At 50.5% G+C, this 23943-nt stretch overlaps 3 protein-coding genes across 4 annotated transcripts in view; 2 read left to right on the top strand and 1 right to left on the bottom strand.

The window, feature by feature from the left end:
• Positions 1-797, top strand: part of LOC310961471 (kunitz-type protease inhibitor 1-like) — an 8015-nt gene extending 7218 nt beyond the window's left edge. The window contains exons 10-11 of one of the 2 annotated variants that reach the window (XR_014593632.1): positions 1-308; positions 361-797. The exon at positions 1-308 is cut by the window's left edge and continues 295 nt beyond it. The gene's annotated coding sequence lies outside the window, so the exon portion shown is untranslated. The other variant, XM_083933545.1, reaches the window with a different exon arrangement.
• A 2874-nt stretch (positions 798-3671) lies between these two features.
• myh6 (myosin, heavy chain 6, cardiac muscle, alpha) lies at positions 3672-9467 on the top strand (the record flags this gene model as incomplete). Its single annotated transcript, XM_083934320.1, has 1 exon — positions 3672-9467. The coding sequence occupies one exon, from the start codon at positions 3672-3674 to the stop codon at positions 9465-9467; it is 5796 nt and encodes a 1931-aa protein (XP_083790446.1).
• Positions 9468-17054: 7587 nt separating this feature from the next.
• On the bottom strand, positions 17055-22650 carry zbtb1 (zinc finger and BTB domain containing 1). The gene is made up of 2 exons (XM_083933973.1): positions 22493-22650; positions 17055-19424 (listed from the first exon to the last, which is right to left on the bottom strand). The coding sequence occupies exon 2, from the start codon at positions 19418-19420 to the stop codon at positions 17357-17359; it is 2064 nt and encodes a 687-aa protein (XP_083790099.1). The 5' UTR covers positions 19421-19424; positions 22493-22650; the 3' UTR covers positions 17055-17356.
• Between the last annotated feature and the right edge of the window lie 1293 nt (positions 22651-23943).

The following is a 23943-nucleotide window of genomic DNA, read 5'->3' as shown; positions in this document are numbered from 1 at the left end:
CATCATCACCGGACCTGTGACATCATCACCTGACCTGTGACATCATCACCTGACCTGTGACATCATCACCTGACCTGTGACATCATCATCTAACCTGTGATATCATCACCAAACCTGTGTGACATCATCACCTGACCTGTGACATCATCACCTGACCTGTGGCATCATCACCTGACCTGTGACATCATCGCCTGACACGTGACATCATCACCACCGTTGTTGCCATGACAACCATGAAGTGGACTTTTATGAATTACGTTATTTGATCAAACAGCCGCTCAGGTGTTTGTAAACAAACAGACGCTCAGGTGTTTGTTTACAAACAGCTGCTCGGGCGTTTGTAAACAAACAGCCGCTCAGGTGTTTGTAAACAAACAGACGCTCGGGTGTTTGTAAACAAACAGACGCTCGGGTGTTTGTAAACAAACAGCCGCTCGGGCGTTTGTAAACAAACAGCTACTCAGGTGTTTGTAAACAAACAGACGCTCTGGTGTTTGTAAACAAACGCTCTGGTGTTTGTAAACAAACAGTCGCTCTGGTGTTTGTAAACAAACAGACGCTCAGATGTTTGTAAACAAACAGACGCTCTGGTGTTTGTAAACAAACGCTCTGGTGTTTGTAAACAAACAGACGCTCAGGTGTTTGTAAACAAACACGCTCAGGTGTTTGTAAACAGTCGTGTTGAACATATTTATGAATCGTGTTTTTTTGGGTCGTAGTTAAAAATGTAAATATTTGTGTTTTGATCTCAGGGCGTTTTTTTAATCTTCATGTTTGTCAATAAAGTCACGTGGGAACAACAACAACAACGTTGTTACTTTAAACAAACATCGTGTTTCTCAGAACACAAACAAACAAAAAGGGTTTTGTTGCAGAACAACAATAACAACATTAGCAAGACGCTAACGCTAGCTTATAAAGTACAACCTTATCCACCTGAGACAGGATGTTGCTATGTCAGCTAGGTAGCAGTAGCTAACATTAGCAGCTAGCTAACAATAGCTAACATTAGCAGCTAGCTAACAGTAGCAGCTAATAGCACACACGTTTATGCTCCTAGAGGACACTTTAGCACACGTTTATGCTCCTAGAGGACACTTTAGCACACGTTTAGGCTCCTAGAGGACACTTTAACACACGCTTATGCTCCTAGAGGACACTTTAACACACGTTTATGCTCCTAGAGGACACTTTAGCACACGTTTATGCTCCTAGAGGACACTTTAACACACGTTTATGCTCCTAGAGGACACTTTAACACACGTTTATGCTCCTAGAGGACACTTTAGCACACGTTTATGCTCCTAGAGGACACTTTAGCACACGTTTATGCTCCTAGAGGACACTTTAACACACGTTTATGCTCCTAGAGGACACTTTAACACACGTTTATGCTCCTAGAGGACACTTTAGCACACGTTTATGCTCCTAGAGGACACTTTAACACACGTTTATGCTCCTAGAGGACACTTTAACACACGTTTATGCTCCTAGAGGACACTTTAACACACGTTTATGCTCCTAGAGGACACTTTAACACACGTTAAGGCTCCTAGAGACTTTAACACACGTTTATGCTCCTAGAGGACACTTTAGCACACGTTTATGCTCCTAGAGGACACTTTAGCGCACGTTTATGCTCCTAGAGGACACTTTAACGCACGTTTATGCTCCTAGAGGACACTTTAGCACACGTTTATGCTCCTAGAGGACACTTTAACACACGTTTATGCTCCTAGAGGACACTTTAACACACGTTTATGCTCCTAGAGGACACTTTAGCACACGTTTATGCTCCTAGAGGACACTTTAGCACACGTTTATGCTCCTAGAGGACACTTTAGCACACGTTTATGCTCCTAGAGGACACTTTAGCACACGTTTATGCTCCTAGAGGACACTTTAGCACACGTTTATGCTCCTAGGACACTTAAGCACACGTTTATGCTCCTAGAGGACACTTTAACACACGTTTATGCTCCTAGAGGACACTTTAACACACGTTTATGCTCCTAGAGGAGCCTTTAACACACGTTTATGCTCCTAGAGGACACTTTAACACACGTTTATGCTCCTAGAGGACACTTTAACACACGTTTATGCTCCTAGAGGACACTTTAACACACGTTTATGCTCCTAGAGGACACTTTAACACACGTTTATGCTCCTAGAGGACACTTTAGCACACGTTTATGCTCCTAGAGGACACTTTAACACACGTTTATGCTCCTAGAGGACACTTTAACACACGTTTATGCTCCTAGAGGACACTTTAACACAGGTTTATGCTCCTAGAGGACACTTTAGCACACGTTTATGTTCCTAGAGGACACTTTAGCACACGTTTATGCTCCTAGAGGACACTTTAGCACACGTTTATGCTCCTAGAGGACACTTTAGCACACTTTTATGCTGCTAGAGGACACTTTAACACACGTTTATGCTCCTAGAGGACACTTTAGCACACGTTTATGCTGCTAGAGGACACTTTAGCACACGTTTATGCTCCTAGAGGACACTTTAGCACACGTTTATGCTGCTAGAGGACACTTTAACACACGTTTATGCTCCTAGAGGACACTTTAGCACACGTTTATGCTGCTAGAGGACACTTTAGCACACGTTTATGCTCCTAGAGGACACTTTAGCACACGTTTATGCTCCTAGAGGACACTTTAACACACGTTTATGCTCCTAGAGGACACTTTAGCACACGTTTATGCTGCTAGAGGACACTTTAACACACGTTTATGCTCCTAGAGGACACTTTAACACAGGTTTATGCTCCTAGAGGACACTTTAACACACGTTTATGCTGCTAGAGGACACTTTAACACACGTTTATGCTCCTAGAGGACACTTTAACACACGTTTATGCTCCTAGAGGACACTTTAACACACGTTTATGCTGCTAGAGGACACTTTAGCACACGTTTATGCTGCTAGAGGACACTTTAACACACGTTTATGAAAAGTTATTAAATCTTTCATTATTGACGTAAACATGAAACACATTATTTCAAACTCCTCTTTCATAAATTAAATAATTCACTAATTAAGTGAATTATTTATTTCCCTTTGTTTGATTTTTTAAATTTTACATCTGAAACATAAATAAAATTCTGTGGTTTCTGTTTTCTGAGCCGAGGAGATGAAGAGGAAACGTCTGGTCCGTCAGGAGACGCTCTCATCTTAACGTCTGACACACGTTTGTTTCTCTGACGCTTTAAAGAAAAACACTTTCACAGTTTACAGAAACACAAAGACACAAAGACACAAAGACACAAAGACACAAAGACTCGTGCTCTTTATGAGAAAGACGTGTTCAGGCAGAGGAATAAAGACGTTCTTACTCTGAGGATGAGCAGCAGCAGAGGAGTCTAAATGGAGAGCAGGTGTCAGGACGTCCTATCAGCCGGCAGATAAGCCGTGCAACGCTCCGTCTCCTAAAATGGACTCTAACAGCCAAAGGTCCTGGAGCTGCCCTCGCCGTGTCTCCACGTCCCGGGACAAATTTAGTGTCATCCTTTGTTTTAGCGGTTATCTCCTAATTTGGTCGCGGGGCGCCTTTATAAAGGTGCGCTGCTGCTGAGGGAGAGCAGTCCTGCGTCAGCCTCACGGGAGCAAAGACCTCTTGGATCGATCCGTCGCTGAACCTCCACCTCTCAACCATGGGTGACGCTCTGATGGCCGAGTTCGGGAAGGCGGCTCCTTTCCTGAGGAAGTCGGACAGGGAGCGCCTGGAGGCCCAGACCCGAGCCTTCGACATCAAGACCGAGTGCTTTGTCGTGGACGATAAGGTCGAATACATGAAGGGGCAGATCCAGAGCAAAGACGGGGGGATGGTGACCGTCAAGAAGGAGGACGGAACCACGGCCACCGTGAAGGAGGTGGACGTGCACCCCCAGAACCCGCCGAAGTTCGATAAGATCGAAGACATGGCGATGTTCACGTTCCTGCACGAGCCCGCGGTGCTGTTTAACCTCAAAGAGCGTTACGCCGCCTGGATGATCTACACCTACTCCGGGCTCTTCTGCGTCACCGTCAACCCCTACAAGTGGCTTCCTGTCTACGACTCCGAGGTGGTGGCAGCGTACAGAGGGAAGAAGAGGACTGAAGCCCCCCCTCACATCTTCTCCATCTCTGATAACGCGTACCAGTACATGCTGACCGACAGGGAGAACCAGTCCGTCCTCATCACCGGAGAATCCGGCGCTGGGAAGACCGTGAACACCAAGAGAGTCATCCAGTACTTTGCCAGCATCGCTGCGGTCGGAGGGAGCAAAAGAGACGCCAGTAAAGGGACCCTGGAGGATCAAATCATCCAGGCCAACCCCGCGCTGGAGGCCTTCGGCAACGCCAAAACTTTGAGGAATGACAACTCGTCTCGTTTTGGAAAATTCATCCGGATTCATTTCGGTACAAGCGGAAAGCTGTCGTCTGCCGACATCGAGACGTACCTGCTGGAGAAGTCCCGCTGCACCTTCCAGCTCAAGGCTGAGAGGAACTACCACATCTTCTACCAGATCCTGTCCAACCAGAAGCCCGAGCTCCTGGATATGCTCCTGATCACCAACAACCCCTACGACTACTCCTACATCTCCCAAGGAGAGGTGACAGTCGCCTCCATCAACGACTCCGAGGAGCTGATGGCCACCGACAGCGCCTTCGACGTGCTCGGCTTCACTCCGGAGGAGAAGATGGGCGTCTACAAACTGACGGGCGCCATCATGCACTACGGCAACATGAGGTTCAAACAGAAACAGCGTGAGGAGCAGGCGGAGCCGGACGGCACGGAGGCTGCTGACAAAACGGCGTACCTGATGGGGCTGAACTCTGCTGACCTCATCAAAGGGCTGTGCCACCCAAGAGTCAAGGTGGGGAACGAGTACGTCACCAAAGGTCAAAGTGTGGACCAGGTCTACTACTCCCTCGGGGCTCTGGCCAAGTCAGTGTATGAGAAGATGTTCAACTGGATGGTGGTGAGAATCAACCAATCCCTGGACACGAAGCAGCACCGTCAGTACTTCATAGGAGTTCTGGACATCGCTGGGTTTGAGATCTTTGACTTCAACACCTTTGAGCAGCTGTGCATCAATTACACCAACGAGAAGCTGCAACAGTTTTTCAACCACCACATGTTTGTTCTGGAGCAGGAAGAGTACAAAAAAGAAGGAATCGATTGGGAGTTCATTGACTTTGGGATGGACTTACAGGCTTGTATTGACCTCATCGAGAAGCCGCTCGGGATCCTGTCGATTCTGGAGGAGGAGTGCATGTTCCCCAAAGCCAGTGACCAGACCTTCAAGTCCAAGCTCTATGACAATCACCTGGGCAAGAACAAGATGTTTGAGAAGCCGCGGGCTGCAAAGGGGAAAGCAGAGGCTCATTTTGCCCTGGTGCACTACGCTGGCACGGTGGACTACAACATCGGGAACTGGCTGGTCAAAAACAAAGACCCCCTGAATGAAACTGTGGTCGGTCTTTACCAGAAATCCTCTCTTAAGCTCCTCAGCACTCTGTTTTCAAGCTACTCAGGAGATGGAGGTGACAAAGCAGGCGGCAAGGGAGCCAAAAAGAAAGGCTCCTCGTTCCAGACCGTGTCTGCACTTCACAGGGAAAACCTCAACAAGCTGATGAACAACCTGAAGACCACACACCCCCACTTTGTCCGCTGTCTGATTCCTAATGAGAAGAAAACTCCAGGGGCCATGGACAACTGCCTGGTGATGCACCAGCTACGCTGCAACGGTGTCCTGGAAGGCATCCGAATCTGCAGGAAGGGTTTCCCAAACAGGGTCCTCTACGGGGACTTCAAACAACGCTACAGGATTCTGAACGCTTCTGCGATCCCTGAGGGGCAGTTCATTGACTGCAAGAAGAGTGCAGAAAAGCTGCTGGGGTCACTGGACATCGACCACACCCAGTACAAGTTCGGCCACACCAAGGTCTTCTTCAAAGCCGGTCTTCTGGGAACACTGGAGGAGATGCGAGATGAGCAACTCTCTCGGATCATCACGAGGATCCAGGCGAATGCCCGGGCGATCCTGATGAGGGCGCAGTTTGCCAAGCTTGTGGAACGCAGAGATGCCCTGATGGTCATCCAGTGGAACCTCCGCTCCTTCCTGGGCGTGAAGAACTGGCCCTGGATGAAACTCTTTTTCAAGATCAAGCCGCTGCTGAAGAGCGCGGAGTCGGAGAAAGAGATGGCCAACATGAAGGACGAATTCAACAAGCTCAAAGAAGCTCTGGAGAAATCAGAAGCCAGGCGGAAGGAGCTGGAGGAGAAGATCGTCACTTTTCTCCAGGAGAAGAACGATCTGACGCTGCAGATCCAGTCTGAACAGGACACACTGACAGACGCAGAGGAGCGCTGCGAGCAGCTCATAAAGAGCAAGATCCAACTGGAGGCCAAGCTGAAGGAGATGACGGAAAGACTGGAGGACGAGGAGGAGCTGAACGCAGATCTCACAGCGAAGAAGAGGAAGCTTGAAGATGAATGCTCTGAACTAAAGAAGGACATAGATGATCTGGAGCTGACTCTGGCGAAGGTCGAGAAAGAGAAACACGCGACAGAGAACAAGGTGAAGAATCTGACGGAGGAGATGGCTTCCCAGGACGACAACATCATGAAGCTGACCAAAGAGAAGAAGGCACTGCAGGAGGCTCACCAGCAGACACTGGATGACCTTCAGAGTGAAGAAGACAAGGTCAACAGCCTGACCAAAGCCAAAGTGAAGCTGGAGCAACAGGTGGACGACCTGGAGGGTTCGCTGGAGCAAGAAAAGAAAGTCCGGATGGACCTCGAGCGCTCGAAGAGGAAGTTCGAGGGAGACTTGAAACTGACTCAGGAGAGTTTGATGGACCTGGAAAATGACAAGCAGCAGCTGGAGGAGAAGCTTAAAAAGAAAGATTTTGAGATTGTCCAAACGAATTCGAGACTAGAAGACGAGCAGGTTGCTTCGGTTCAGCTCCAGAAGAAGCTGAAGGAGAACCAGGCGAGGATTGAGGAGCTGGAGGAGGAGCTGGACGCCGAGCGTGCGGCCCGGGCCAAAGTGGAGAAGCAGCGCTCCGATCTCTCCCGCGAGCTGGAGGACATCAGCGAGCGCCTGGAGGAGGCGGGCGGAGCCACATCAGCACAGGTGGAGATGAATAAGAAGCGAGATGCTGAATTTCAGAAGCTGCGTAGGGAGCTGGAGGAATCCACCCTCCAACACGAGGCCACCGCCGCCTCCCTGAGGAAGAAACACGCCGACAGCGTCGCCGAGCTGGGAGAGCAGATCGATAACCTGCAGCGCGTGAAGCAGAAGCTGGAGAAGGAAAAGAGTGAACTGAAGCTGGAGCTGGACGACTTCTCCTCAAACATGGAGAGTGTGGTGAAGGCCAAGTCCAACATGGAAAAGATGTGCCGTACAATGGAAGACAACATGAACGAGTACAAGAGTAAATATGAGGAATCCCAGCGCAGCATCAACGACCTGACCACGCAGAGGGCAAAGCTGCTCACGGAGAACGGAGAGTTCGGACGCCAGCTGGAGGAAAAGGAGTGTCTGATCTCACAGCTGACCCGAGGGAAGAGCTCGTACAACCAGCAGGTGGAAGATCTACGCAGACAACTGGAGGAAGAAGTCAAGGCAAAGAACGCCCTCGCCCACGCTGTGCAGTCTGCCCGTCACGACTGCGACCTCCTCCGAGAGCAGTTTGAAGAGGAGCAGGAGGCGAAGGCGGAGCTGCAGAGAGCCCTGTCTAAATCCAACACTGAGGTCTCAGCGTGGAGGACAAAGTACGAAACCGATGGGATCCAGAGAACGGAGGAACTGGAGGAAGCAAAGAAGAAGCTGGTTCAGAGGCTGCAGGAGGCCGAGGAGGCCATCGAGGCCGTCAACGCAAAGTGCTCGTCCCTGGAGAAGACCAAGCACCGCCTCCAGAATGAGATTGAAGACCTGATGCTGGACCTTGAGAGATCCAATGCAGCGTCTGCCGTCCTGGACAAGAAGCAAAGGGCCTTTGACAAAGTCATGGCAGAGTGGAAGCAGAAGTTTGAGGAGTCGCAGTGTGAGCTGGAGGCCTCTCAGAAGGAGGCTCGGTCTCTGAGCACTGAACTCTTCAAACTGAAGAACGCCTACGAGGAGTCGCTGGATCAGCTCGAGACGATGAAGAGAGAGAACAAGAACCTCCAAGAGGAAATCTCTGACCTCAGCGACCAGCTGGGGGAGGGAGGCAGGAGCGCTCATGAACTGGAGAAGATCCGGAAGCAGCTGGAGCAAGAAAAGGGTGAGCTCCAGTCGGCCCTGGAGGAGGCCGAAGGCTCCCTGGAGCACGAAGAAAGCAAGATCCTGCGAGCGCAGCTGGAGTTCAACCAAGTGAAGGCCGACATGGAGCGCAAGGTCGCCGACAAAGACGAGGAGATGGAGCAGGCGAAGAGGAACTACCAACGCATGCTCGAGTCGCTTCAGTCCTCTCTGGAATCTGAGACCAGGAGCCGCAACGAGGCCCTGAGAGTCAAGAAGAAGATGGAAGGCGACCTCAACGAGATGGAGATCCAGCTCAGCCAGGCCAACCGGCAGGCCGCCGATGCCCAGAAGCAGCTCAAGAGCCTCCAAGCGTTCCTGAAGGACTCTCAGCTGCAGCTGGACGACGCACAGCACGCCAACGACGACCTGAGGGAGAACATCGCCCTCATGGAGCGCAGGAACAACCTGATCCAGGCCGAGCTGGAGGAGCTGAGGGCTGCGCTTGAGCAGACGGAGAGAAGTCGCAAACTGGCGGAGCAGGAGCTCACCGACGCTACGGAGCGCATGCAGCTCCTGCACTCCCAGAACACGAGCCTGATCAACCAGAAGAAGAAGCACGAGGCCGACCTCATGCACCTGCAGAACGAAACGGAAGAGGCCATACAGGAGAACCGCAACGCCGAGGAGAAGGCGAAGAAGGCCATCACCGATGCAGCCATGATGGCCGAGGAGCTGAAGAAGGAGCAGGACACCAGCGCCCACCTGGAGCGCATGAAGAAGAACATGGAGCAGACCATCAAGGACCTGCAGCACCGCCTGGACGAGGCCGAGCAGATCGCCATGAAGGGCGGCAAGAAGCAGCTCCAGAAGCTGGAGGCTCGCATCAAAGAGCTGGAGAACGAGCTGGAGGCGGAGCAGAGGAGGGGAACCGAGTCCGTCAAGGGGGTTCGCAAGTATGAGCGCCGCATCAAGGAGCTCACCTACCAGACCGAGGAAGACCGCAAGAACATGGCCCGCCTCCAGGACCTGGTGGACAAGCTGCAGATGAAGGTGAAGGCCTACAAACGTGCGGCCGAGGAGGCGGAGGAGGCGGCCAACGGCAACATGGCCAAACTCCGCAAGCTGCAGCACGAGCTGGAGGAGGCGGAGGAGAGGGCCGACATCGCCGAGTCCCAGGTGAACAAGCTCAGGGCCAAGACCAGGGACGGGTCCAAGAAGGGTCTGGATGAATGAGGCGGTCCCGGACGGTCACAGCACAGGTGGGTCGCCTTTAGTGGTCTGAACTTAACGGTCTCCTTTAGTGGTCTGAACTTAACGGTCTCCTTTAGTGGTCTGGACTTAACGGTCTCCTTTAGTGGTCTGAACTTAACGGTCACCTTTAGTGGTCTAAACTTAACGGTCACCTTTAGTGGTCTGAACTTAACGGTCACCTTTAGTGGTCTGAACTTAACTTGATTGTTGTCACCTAAGTTTTTTTGTTACTTGTATTTTAAATCTGTCGTCATCATTGATTGACAGCTGGTGTTTGATTGACAGGTGTCACCAGAGAGCAGCTGACGTCACACTGAGGGGCGGGACACAAAAATCCACGGGACAATTCTGACTGCACCGACCCACGTGTGTGTGTGTGTGTGTGTGTGTGTGAGTGTCTGTGTGTGTGTGTGTCTCTGTGTGTGTGTGTGTGTGTGTGTGTGTGTGTGTGTGTGTGTGTGTGTGTGTGTGGAGCGATCATTAAAGCCATACACAGTCCCCATTTCCCATGATGCTTTGCTCCGACTTCTTCACTCATGAACCAATAAAAAACAGATTCAGTCGTCGGCCATTTTGTTTTTGAGCTCCTGAAAGTTCAGAAACGTTTGAATCAAAAAATCAGACGAAGAAAAAACAGCAGCTGCTTAAAGAGACGCTGGAGCTGCAGGAGACACACACCACAGGGGTCAGACACACAGGGTTCAGACACACACACAGGGGTCAGAGACACACAGGGGTCAGACACACAGGGGTCAGACACACAGGGGTCAGACACACAGGGGTCAGACACACAGGGGTCAGAGACACACAGGGGTCAGAGACACAGGGGTCAGAGACACACAGGGGTCAGACACACACAGGGGTCAGAGACACAGGGGTCAGAGACACACAGGGGTCAGAGACACACAGGGGTCAGAGACACAGGGGTCAGAGACACACAGGGGTCAGAGACACACAGGGGTCAGACACACAGGGGTCAGAGACACAGGGGTCAGTCACACAGGGGTCAGACACACAGGGGTCAGACACACAGGGGTCAGACACACAGGGGTCAGAGACACAGGGGTCAGAGACACACAGGGGTCAGAGACACACAGGGGTCAGAGACACACAGGGGTCAGACACACAGGGGTCAGACACACAGGGGTCAGACACACAGGGGTCAGAGACACACAGGGGTCAGACACACAGGGGTCAGACACACAGGGGTCAGAGACACACAGGGGTCAGACACACAGGGGTCAGACACACAGGGGTCAGACACACACAGGGGTCAGACACACAGGGGTCAGAGACACACAGGGGTCAGAGACACAGGGGTCAGAGACACACAGGGGTCAGAGACACAGGGGTCAGACACACAGGGGTCAGAGACACAGGGGTCAGACACACAGGGGTCAGACACACAGGGGTCAGACACACAGGGGTCAGAGACACACAGGGGTCAGACACACAGGGGTCAGACACACAGGGATCAGACACACAGGGGTCAGACACACAGGGGTCAGACACACAGGGGTCAGACACACAGGGGTCAGACACACAGGGGTCAGAGACACACATACACATATATATTATATTATATTTATATTATAAATATAATATTTATATAAACATAAAGAGCTGTTTTCCAAACCAGATCAAAGACACATTTAAATAAAAGAGTTTTCTCTTCGCTGTAACTGAACCTTTCCACTGCGTCATCACAGTTTCTGCTGAGTCGCTTTATTTCATGTTTATAATAAAAACTCAGCTCCTTTCAAACCTGTGTTTAATCCTCTCGACCAATCAGAGTCCAGCGAGTGCTCCATGTGATCCCACATGGCGGCGCTCTGAAGCGGGAGCGTTCACACTGAGCCTGAAACAAAGATTAATGAATATGAAGCAAGTGTTTGGGTCAAAAATGTGATTTTCCTGAAAACTGTTAAACTGGATTGAGAGCGTTTTGGAAAAGAGCTCCTCACATTTATATAAATATAATAATATAATAATAATATAATATAAATATATATAAATATAATATAAATCTATAAGTACAGGTGTTGGACTCTGTGTGTCTGCAGTCACAGAGATTTCTGAGGTTTTCACAGGAACAAGTTTTGACTCTGGAGAGTTTGAACACACGGCTTCACTGCTTATAAATATATAAACATATAAATATATAAATATATAAATATATAAATATATAAATATATAAATATATAAACATATAAATATATAAATATATAAATATATAAATATATAAATATATAATATATATAATCCATCATTTATGATCAGAACCATATATAAATATAAACATGATTTATGGTTCTGATCATAAATCAGATTCGTGCAGAAACAGAAGTTTGAATGTGACAAAAACACTTTAAAGAGTTTCTGTTAAAAACATGAAAAACATTTAATAAAGAAATTAATAAAGTTTGTTTGTTTGTTTTTCAGCTGAGGATCAAAATCTGATGAAACATTCATTAAATATTAAATATGGAGACAAAACAACAACAACAAGAAAACAAACGTGGAATAAATTATTAATAATTAATAATTCAGTAAAATAAATGCGGAAGTTTACAAAATGAATAAAAAAGGTAATTAAAATAAATATGTAATTCAATAAATAAGTGAATAAAATGTGTAAGTTTATGGAATTAATACAAAATAAATGTAATAATAATAATAAATATAATATTGATAATACATAATAATCACAACACTATAATAATACTATATTATAATAATAAATAAAATAATAAATAAAATAATACATAACCATAATAAAGACTATAATAACAGTCATAATAATAAATAATAATATATAATAAAAAAGTAGTGGTAATAATAATAAATATCATGATTATAATAATATATAATAATAATTATTATAACATATAATAATAGTAATAATAAATTATATAATAATAAATATATTAATAACAATATTAACACCGTGAGCTCAAACATGGGACTCTTATTGTGAAGGCGTGACTCCGGAGCTTCCGGTTACCTGAGCGCGCTTGACCCGGTTCGGCCCGGGTATAAACACCTGAGGGGTCCAGCTGCGGGTCCAGATGAGCCTCGTCCTGCGGAACCATGCGGGCCCCGCGGAGCTGCGCCCCGGGCAGACCCGCCACCTACACCGGGGAGCAGAAGGCGCTGCTGCGGGCGAGGGCGACGCGCCGCTGGGTGCGGGTCTCCACCGTGCTGCTCTACCTGCTCTGCGTGTCTCTGGCGGCCGCCGCGCTCGCGCTCTACTACGGCCTCATCTGGACCCCCACCCCGGGACCCGGACCCCCCCGGACCGGCACCGCGGACCCGGGAGTGTCCCCCTCCAGGACGGACCGGAACCTCCCTGCACCCGGAGGAAGGAAGCAGAGGAAACACGATAAAAACAACAATAATGTTATTAATGTTAATGTGAATGTGACTGACGGCTGCAGGAACGGGTCCGCCCCGGTCCCGCTCCTCCCCCCCGGGTCTGCCCCGGTCCCGCTCCTCCCCCCCGGGTCTGCCCCGGTCCCGGTCCTCTCCCCCGGGTCTGCCCCGGTCCCTGTCCTCCCCCCCGGGTCCGCACCGGTCCCGGTCCTCACCTCCGGGTCCGCACCGGTCCTCCCCCCCGGGTCTGCCCCGGTCCCGCTCCTCCCCCCCGGGTCCGCACCGGTCCCGGTCCTCCCCCCCGGGTCCACCCCGGTCCCGGTCCTCCCCCCCGGGTCTGTCCCGGTCCCTGTCCTCCCCCCCGGGTCCGCACCAGTCCCGGTCCTCCCCCCCGGGTCCACCCCGGTGCCGGTCCTCCCCCCCGGGTCCACCCCGGTCCCGGTCCTCCCCCCCGGGTCCGCGGACCCTCCTCAGGCCGGACAGGGCGTCACCTCCCCGGCTCTGACCTCCGCAGAAGATCCGTCCAACCTGCCGACTCACCGGGCCCCGCGGCCGGCGGAGGACGCCCCCGGGTCCGGGTCCGGGTCCGGGTCCGGGTCCTGGTCTTGAAGAGTCCTGAGGTTCAGATGTTTTATTCAAAGTGTTTATTAAATATATTTATTTATGATTTCCTGTTTCATTTTTTCACTTTTTAAACAAGTTTAATGTTTGACTCTGAAACACAGAGAAATGTTAATTATTTATAATATTAACATATAAATATAATTATAATATAAATATAATTATAATATAAATATAATTATAATATAAACATAATTATATAAATATAATTATAATATAAATATAATTATAATATAAACATAATTATATAAATATAATTATAATATAAATATAATTATAATATAAACATAATTATATAAATATAATTATAATATAAATAACATTAAACTGTTATAATAAAAAACGATAACTAATAAATCAGAGTCAGATGATTTCTGTGATTTTAGTTCAAAGAATAAAAAACAATAAATATGAATTATAAATAATTAATAAAAATAATTAATAATTCTCAGTTTTCTGAGACACAAAAACCAAAGTGTGTTTTTTTAATAATAAACATTTAAATCTGAATAAAACTCATTTAAAGGGAAATTAAAGGTTAATATATAAAAATATAAATGTTAAAGAAGAGAAACTTTAAGTTTGTTTCACTTTAATAAAAACTACTTTATAACAGTTTTAGTTTTTTTAGTTTGTTCACAAACAGAAATATTAATATTAATAATTATTCTGTATGAAACAGTTTCCTCTTTTCTGTTTTTTAGTTTTAATATTTCAAAATAAAAGCTCAATATCATGAATATTTCCTGCTCTTATTTTGTAAAATAACGAGTTTTAAGAACCTGGGGAAGACGAGGGTGAAGGTGCAGAGACCCAGAGCCCCCCTCCTCTCCACCGCGGCCCAGGGCGCCATTTTAACACGTGTATAAAAGTATCACATCCTGCTAATGTTAGCTGCTAATGTTAGCTGCTAATGTTAGCTACTAATGCTAAAACGTGTGTCAAAGTGTCCTCTAGGAGCTACGTGTATTTTGGCTCCTAGAGGACGCTTTAACACACGTTTATGCTCCTAGAGGACACTTTAGCACACGTTTATGCTCCTAGAGGACACTTTAACACACGTTTATGCTCCTAGAGGACACTTTAACACACGTTTATGCTCCTAGAGGACACTTTAACACACGTTTATGCTCCTAGAGGACGCTTTAACACACGTTTATGCTCCTAGAGGACACTTTAGCACACGTTTATGCTCCTAGAGGACACTTTAACACACGTTTATGCTCCTAGAGGACACTTTAGCACACGTTTATGCTCCTAGAGGACACTTTAACACACGTTTATGCTCCTAGAGGACACTTTAACACACGTTTATGCTCCTAGAGGACAGTTTAGCACACGTTTATGCTCCTAGAGGACACTTTAACACACGTTTATGCTCCTAGAGGACACTTTAGCACACGTTTAGGCTCCTAGAGGACACTTTAGCACACGTTTATGCTCCTAGAGGACACTTTAGCACACGTTTATGCTCCTAGAGGACACTTTAACACACGTTTATGCTCCTAGAGGACACTTTAACACACGTTTATGTTCCTAGAGGACACTTTAACACACGTTTATGCTCCTAGAGTTCACTTTAACACACGTTTATGCTCCTAGAGGACACTTTAGCACACGTTTATGCTCCTAGAGGACACTTTAACACACGTTTATGCTCCTAGAGGACACTTTAGCACACGTTTATGCTCCTAGAGGACACTTTAACACACGTTTATGCTCCTAGAGGACACTTTAACACACGTTGATGCTCCTAGAGGACACTTTAACACACGTTGATGCTCCTAGAGGACACTTTAACACACGTTTATGCTCCTAGAGGACACTTGAACACACGTTTATGCTCCTAGAGGACACTTTAGCACACGTTTATGCTCCTAGAGGACACTTTAACACACGTTTATGCTCCTAGAGGACACTTTAGCACACGTTTATGCTCCTAGAGGACACTTTAACACACGTTTATGCTCCTAGAGGACACTTTAGCACACGTTTATGCTCCTAGAGGACACTTTAGCACACGTTTATGCTCCTAGAGTTCACTTTAACACACGTTTATGCTCCTAGAGGACACTTTTGCACACGTCTAGTCTGTTGAAGTGTCCTCTAGAGCTGCTGTCAGACGCTGGCGCTCCCAGACTGACCTCTGAGCTCACGTGTCCTTTAATCCGTTATAACTCAGCCAGGTGTTAATCTGACTCTAATCTGGAAACACTCTCCAGATTAAATCATCTGAAATAATCCTGATGGGAAAAGTCATTAAAAAACCACAGAAATCAAACCGACCCCGTCCTCCCCTCGGCCCGACCCCGTCCGCCCCTCGGCCCGACCCCGTCCGCCCCTCGGCCCGACCCCGTACGCCCCTCGGCCCGACCCCGTACGCCCCTCAGCCCGACCCCGTCCTCCCCTCGGCCCGACCCCGTCCTCCCCTCGGCCCGACCCCGTCCTCCCCTCAGCCCGACCCCGTACGCCGTACGGGGACACGGCGACCTAAAGACGGACGCTGAAGGAGAGTTTGAAGCAGAAGAAAGACTCAACACGTTTCCTCTTCAGAGACTTTAGTATTGTGGGAATAAGAAGACATCAAAGCTGAAACAGACACGTGGACGGACAGGTGGCTCCGCCCTCCGACCTCAGGAGACCCGGACCTCACGTCTCCTGAGGACGCGTCAGTCTGGAGTCCTGGAGCTGCCCGTCCGTCCGAGCGTGCGTTCACACTGGGAGCAACACCATCAGCGACCGAACCACCAGGACATGACGTGTCGCTCCGTCGGCGCCCTTCACTTTGGTGCGTCACCGTTCCAACATTTACCGTCCTTTATCGAGAGGAGGCGCCGACGTAAACCAGAGCATCCGTGACGTGCATTCACACCAAAGGAGATCAAAGCTGCCGTTCAAAATCAAAGGAAATGAGGTCATGGGAGTTCTCCGTGACACGTCCAGGGGCTCAACGCAGACGCCGTTGGTGCAGTTCTGTTCCTGTGGATCTGATTTAATGGAGATAACTCTGAACTGTGCAGAGACCTGCCTTTAGACACCGAGGCTGCCGGGAACACAACAGAAGAAGAAGAAGAAACAAAAGAAGAAGAAGAAGAAGAAGAAGAAGAAGAAGAAACAAAAGAAGAAGAAGAAGAAGAAGAAGAAGAAGAAGGCGGCGTCACCTGTACGTTCTGACGTCACTACAACACGACGACTCACTTCCTCTAAAAGCTCAATTCTGTTCTTTTTTAAGCATCAGAACCAATGTTAGCATTAGCATTAGCATCACTTCCATTTAGCACAAGCCGGGGGGTTAGCTTCAGTTAGCTTCAGTTAGCTAGCCGCCTCGGCCAGAGACGCCCGACAAACAGCAGCGTCTTCACAGATCCTCAGCTCTGAGCCGCGCCGCTGGTGTTAGAGCGAGGCTCCGCCCCCTGGTGTCAGAGCGAGGCCCCGCCCCCTGGTGTCAGAGCGAGGCTCCGCCCCCTGGTGTCAGAGCGAGGCCCCGCCCCCTGGTGTCAGAGCGAGGCTCCGCCCCTGGTGTTAGAGCGAGGCCCCGCCCCCTGGTGTCAGAGCGAGGCCCCGCCCCCTGGTGTCAGAGCGAGGCTCCGCCCCCTGGTGTCAGAGCGAGGCCCCGCCCCCTGGTGTCAGAGCGAGGCCCCGCCCCCTGGTGTCAGAACGAGGCTCCGCCCCCTGGTGTCAGAACGAGGCCCCGCCCCCTGGTGTCAGAGCGAGGCCCCGCCCCCTGCTCGCAGTGTGAACGCCCGTTTAGGTTATGCGTACTTTCAAAGTGCAGGTTAAGAAGTGGTCTCTTTGGTGTTCGCGTGCACACGTTTGTTCTCACGCTTACGGCGTCTTTAAGTAACAAACACGGGTAAATGGCGGCCGCCGCGGCGCTCCTATAGTCTCTTGGTGTGCTTGGAGTTGTAGTGGCTCCTCATGTCTTTACGCAGGCGGAACTTCTCTCCGCAGACGCCGCAGATGTACAGGTGGACGTCCATGTGCTTCTCCAGCTGCTCTCCTCCGGGGAAGATCTGGAAACACACCTGGCAGATGGTTTCCCCGGCCGACAGGTGGGAGATCATGTGTCGGACGTGGTCGTGTTTGAGGAAGGTCCCCTGGTCGCAGACGGGGCACACGTAGCGCGCCATGCCCTTGTGCATGTCGGTGTGCAGCCGCAGCTGGCGCTCCCGCAGGAACTGCTTCCCGCAGGTCTGGCAGGTGAACTGCTTCTCCTTGGTGTGGACGGTGTAGTGCTCCCGCAGGTGGCAGCGCTGGTAGAAGCCTTTGCCGCAGATGCTGCAGAAGTGTTTGCGGCGGTGATCGGGTTCGCCGCCCTCTTCCAGCAGCACCGGGCGGAACAGATCCTGCTCAGGGCAGGACAGGGCGTGCTCCAGCGCCAGGTTCTCGTTCTGGAACAGGGCGCCGCAGTGAGGGCAGGCCAGGTCGGACGCCTCCAGGAGCCCCTCCTCCATCCCCTGCGGCTCCTCCAGCAGCGACGCCTCGTCCTCCTCCGACTCGCCGCCCTGGGACTCGCCACAGCGCTCGGCGTGCTCCTGGAGCTGGCGGCCTTTGATCAGCACCTGGCCACACCGCCCACAGGCGCAGATGTGACCCATGTGGTTGGACAGGTAGTGCGCCGACTTGTCCTCCTCCGTCAGCAGAGCGCCGCACAGTTCACAGGGGGCGCAGTCGGCGTCCTGCTTCTCGTCTTTGACCTTCCGGAGCTTCGCAGGGATCCCTGAAGCTTCGCTGCTCGACGTGTGGCCTTCAAACGGCTCACAGCTGTTGTCCACGCCCGAGACGCCGGGCTCCGGCTCGCCTGACCCCGCCTGCTCCCTTTCTTGGCGCGAGGCGTCGATGAAGCGTGCTCTGCATTCTCTGGTGGCGTGCTCACCGACCCGCACCACCTCTATCTCAGGGAAGACGCTTTCTTCTGGTTCCGTCTTGATGGAGATGCTCCTGGTCGACCCGGGCTCGCTGTCCGTCCCCGCTGCCACCGACCTGATGGCGTGATCGGAGCCGGCCTTGGCCTCGGGCCAGTCGTCCTCGCCCTTACAGACGACCTTGTGTTCCTCTGTGCTCTCGGAGGCGGAGCTCTCGGCCTTGCTGGAGTCGTTGTCGGCCTCGTGGCTGCTCCGCGGCTGGTGGAAGGCCTTGCGGTTGGTGCAGGTCAGGATGTGTTCGATCAGGAGTTTCTCGCAGCTGAAGACGAAGCCGCAGTCGTCGCAGGTGTAGGTGCGGCCGAACCGAGGGCGGTCTTTGAGAGCCGAACTCCTGCCGCCGCCGGGCCTCTTTCTCAAGTCACACGGCTGATCGGCGACTCCGTCCACGACTGGTGGCGCCACGATCAGAGGAGCGGTGACCGCCACTTCCTCCACCGCTGCCACCGCCGGTCTGCTAACGGACGCCGGGACAGGAAGGCGCCCTGCGGTGCTGTTGACCGCTTTGGGTAAATGCTCCACTTCCGGTGTGGTGGCGGCGGCGGCGGCGGGCCTCTGCTGCTCGTACATGCGGACTCCAAACATCATTTTCCCGCTGGCGGCGCCGGTGGAGGAACTGGAGGAGGAGGAAGCGGAGGAGGACGGCGTGAGGTTGGAGCTCCTGATGTCTCGGAGGTCCTCCAGCGAGTCGGGGATGTAGTACATCTGCAGGTACGCCATGGACGCCTTCAGCTCCTCGAACTCGTAGCTGCCCACCACGATGCGCCCGAGGTACATGAGCTGCAGGATGAGGTCGAAGCACTCGGCGCTGATCTGCATGTTGCTGAGGTCCAGGCGCCCGCCGCCCTGCTGGTCCCGGATGAACATCATCCTAAAGTAGGAGCTGCACGCCGCCAGCACGGCCTTGTGCGCCCGGAAGTAGATGTCCCCGATGGCGATGAGGCAGTCGCACAGGAAGCCCCACTCCCGCTGGTTGTTGAGCTGCTGGAGGACGTGATCGCTGTGGCTCGGCCTCGCCATCGTCCTGCAGACGGGGACAAGGAGGTCAGAGGTCACAGAGGTCAAGGGTCAATGAGGTCACAGAGGTCACAGAGGTCTGAGGTCAAAGGTCACAGAGGTCAAGGGTCAATGAGGTCTGAGGTCACGGAGGTCAAAGGTCACAGGTCAAGGGTCAGAGGACACAGAGGTCAAAGGTCACCGTTAAACTGGAGTTTGGTTTAAGTTAAACTGGAGTTTGGTTGGATTTAAAAATATGTTTCAAACTTCACAGAAACTTTATGATGTTATCACACACTTTACAGTAACTATGGTAACTATGGTAACTATGGTAACGGACCGTTAAACCGGCCGACGGAGCGGCGCGTGTGCCCGGGGAGATGAGCAGGGAGAGTCCGCCTCTCTCTGCTAAAATGGAGATCACGGAGGTTAGCTTCAACAAGCTAACGGTGGCTAGCATGCACCACACAGGAAGTACATGCGGGTGGACCTCCACAATAAAAGCATGAATATAGTTCAGTGATAAAACACTTAAGCACACGTTTATTCTCCTAGAGGACACTTTAACACACGTTTATGCTCCTAGAGGACACTTTAGCACACGTTTATGCTCCTAGAGGACACTTTATCACACGTTTATGCTCCTAGAGGACACTTTAACACACGTTTATGCTCCTAGAGGACACTTTAACACACATTTATGCTCCTAGAGGACACTTTAACACACGTTTAGGCTCCTAGAGGATACTTTAACACACGTTTATGCTCCTAGAGGACACTTTAACACACGTTTATGCTCCTAGAGGACACTTTAGCACACGTTTATGCTCCTAGAGGACACTTTAGCACACGTTTATGCTCCTAGAGGACACTTTAGCACACGTTTATGCTCCTAGAGGACACTTTAGCACACGTTTATGCTGCTAGAGGACACTTTAACACACGTTTATGCTCCTAGAGGACACTTTAACACACGTTTATGCTCCTAGAGGACACTTTAACACACGTTTATGCTGCTAGAGGACACTTTAACACACGTTTATGCTCCTAGAGGACACTTTAACACACGTTTATGCTCCTAGAGGACACTTTAACACACGTTTATGCTCCTAGAGGACACTTTAGCACACGTTTATGCTCCTAGAGGACACTTTAACACACGTTTATGCTCCTAGAGGACACTTTAGCACACGTTTATGCTCCTAGAGGACACTTTAACACACGTTTATGCTCCTAGAGGACACTTTAACACACATTTATGCTCCTAGAGGACACTTTAACACACGTTTAGGCTCCTAGAGGATACTTTAACACACGTTTATGCTCCTAGAGGACACTTTAACACACGTTTATGCTCCTAGAGGACACTTTAGCACACGTTTATGCTCCTAGAGGACACTTTAGCACACGTTTATGCTCCTAGAGGACACTTTAACACACGTTTATGCTGCTAGAGGACACTTTAGCACACGTTTATGCTCCTAGAGGACACTTTAGCACACGTTTATGCTGCTAGAGGACACTTTAGCACACGTTTATGCTCCTAGAGGACACTTTAGCACACGTTTATGCTGCTAGAGGACACTTTAGCACACGTTGATGCTCCTAGAGGACACTTTAACACACGTTTATGCTCCTAGAGGACACTTTAACACACGTTTAGGCTCCTAGAGGACACTTTAACACACGTTTATGCTCCGAGAGGACACTTTAACACACGTTTATGCTCCTAGAGGACACTTTAACACACGTTTATGCTCCTAGAGGACACTTTAACACACGTTTATGCTCCTAGAGGACACTTTAACACACGTTTATGCTCCTAGAGGACACTTTAGCACACGTTTAGTCTCCTAGAGGACACTTTAACACACGTTTATGCTCCTAGAGGACACTTTAGCACACGTTTATGCTCCTAGAGGACACTTTAACACACGTTTATGCTCCTAGAGGACACTTTAATACACGTTTATGCTCCTAGAGGACACTTTAGCACACGTTTATGCTCCTAGAGGACACTTTAGCACACGTTTATGCTCCTAGAGGACACTTTAGCACACGTTTATGCTCCTAGAAGACACTTTAACACACGTTTATGCTCCTAGAGGACACTTTAGCACACGTTTATGCTTCTAGAGGACACTTTAACACACGTTTATGCTCCTAGAGGACACTTTAGCACACGTTTATGCTCCTAGAGGACACTTTAGCACACGTTTATGCTCCTAGAGGACACTTTAACACACGTTTATGCTCCTAGAGGACACTTTAACACACGTTTATGCTCCTAGAGGACACTTTAACACACGTTTATGCTCCTAGAGGACACTTTAGCACACGTTTATGCTCCTAGAGGACACTTCAACACACGTTTATGCTCCTAGAGGACACTTTAGCACACGTTAATGCTCCTAGAGGACACTTTAGCACACGTTTATGCTCCTAGAGGAGACTTTAACACACGTTTATGCTCCTAGAGGACACTTTAACACACGTTTATGCTCCTAGAGGACACTTTAGCACACGTTTATGCTCCTAGAGGACACTTCAACACACGTTTATGCTCCTAGAGGACACTTTAACACACGTTTATGCTCCTAGAGGACACTTTAGCACACGTTTAGGCTCCTAGAGGACACTTTAGCACACGTTTATGCTCCTAGAGGACACTTTAACACACGTTTATGCTCCTAGAGGACACTTTAGCACACGTTTATGCTCCTAGAGGACACTTCAACACACGTTTATGCTCCTAGAGGACACTTTAACACACGTTTATGCTCCTAGAGGACACTTTAACACACGTTTAGACTCCTAGAGGACACTTTAGCACACGTTTATGCTCCTAGAGGACACTTTAGCACACGTTTATGCTCCTAGAGTTCACTTTAACACACTTTTAGACTCCTAATTTAACTTAATGTTAACACTGAGCGCTTTAGTTTGAAAAGTCACACCGGATGTAGTCCCGGTAAATATCGCAAGTGACGTCACTCTCCCGCAAACAGTCCCGCCACCCCCGCACACTGCAGCCCGCCCCGCACACCGCAGCAGGCCGTGTTCCGTGCGTCCCGGCCGGGCGGACGGGTCACTCACCGTGGGTACCGGGCACCGGAGGCCGGCGGAGAGGCTGCTGCTGTCGGCTGCTGCGCGCGTGTGTCCGGGGGGGGGTCCGGCTGTTCTCTCCGGAGGGTCGGTGGGGTGCTCACAGGCAGACGAGACGACGGAACAGCCTCCGCCTCTTCTTCTTCTTCTTCTTCTTCCTTTTCTTCTTCTTCTTCTGCTGCTGCTGGAAACAACTTCCGCACAGACAGCACGGCCAATGGAAGGAGGCTGGGCGCACGCTACTGCGCATGCGCCCCACCCTCAAGTTCAGCCGTTCACCAAGTCATTTAGCCCGAGCCTCCTTCTGTTGGCCGTGACACCACACAACGTTATTATATCACTTTATTACACATTTATTACTTTATACCAATAAACATAAATATATTAATAAAGGGGCAGCAGCTCCAGCCTCTGATCCTGGATCAGGTCTCAGGAGCAGCAGCTCCAGCCTCTGATCCTGGATCAGGTCTCGGGGGCAGCAGCTCCAGCCTCTGATCCTGGATCAGGTCTCAGGGGCAGCAGCTTCAGCCTCTGATCCTGGATCAGGTCTCAGGGGCGGCAGCTCCAGACTCTGATCCTGGATCAGGTCTCAGGGGCAGCAGCAGCTCCAGCCTCTGGTCCTGGATCAGGTCTCAGGGGCAGCAGCTCCAGCCTCTGATCCTGGATCAGGTCTCAGGGGCAGCAGCTCCAGCCTCTGATCCTGGATCAGGTCTCGGGGGCAGCAGCTCCAGCCTCTGATCCTGGATCAGGTCTCAGGGGCAGCAGCTCCAGCCTCTGATCCTGGATCAGGTCTCAGGCGCAGCAGCTCCAGCCTCTGATCCTGGATCAGGTCTCAGGGGCAGCAGCTCCAGCCTCTGATCCTGGATCAGGTCTCAGGGGCAGCAGCTCCAGCCTCTGGTCCTGGATCAGGTCTCAGGGGCAGCAGCTCCAGCCTCTGATCCTGGATCAGGTCTCAGGGGCAGCAGCTCCAGCAGGGACCCCAAACTTCCCTTTCCCGGGCCTCATTAACCAGCTCTAACTGGGGGATCCTGAGGCGTTCCCAGGCCAGTGTGGAGATCTAATCTCTCCACCTGGTCCTGGGTCTTCCCCGAGGCCTCCTCCCAGCTGGACGTGCCTGGAACACCTCCCTAGGGAGGCGCCCAGGGTTCATCCAGACCAGATGATCCTGAACCACCTCAACTGGCTCCTTTCAACGCAAAGGAGCAGCGGCTCTACTCCGAGTTCCTCACGGATGCTGAACTTCTCCCCCTCTCTCTAAGGGAGACTCCAGACCCCCTCCTGAGGAAACACACTTCACACGCTTGGACCTGGACCTGGTTCTGTGGGTCCTGACCTGGACCTGGTTCTTTGGGTCCTGACCTGGTTCTGGTTCTTTGGGTCCTGACCTGGACCTGGTTCTTTGGGTCCTGACCTGGACCTGGTTCTGTGGGTCCTGACCTGGA

The sequence above is a fragment of the Echiichthys vipera genome, assembly GCF_963691815.1.
Source record: "Echiichthys vipera genome assembly, chromosome: 19".
NCBI lineage: Eukaryota > Metazoa > Chordata > Actinopteri > Perciformes > Trachinidae > Echiichthys > Echiichthys vipera.
The sequence above is the reverse complement of the archived record's forward strand: the minus strand, read 5'-3'. Positions and strand labels throughout refer to the sequence as shown.

Coding starts and splice junctions, on each gene's coding strand:
- zbtb1 (XM_083933973.1), bottom strand. CDS start 19,420: ATGGCGAGGCCGAGCCACAGCGATCACGTCCTCCAGCAGCTCAACAAC.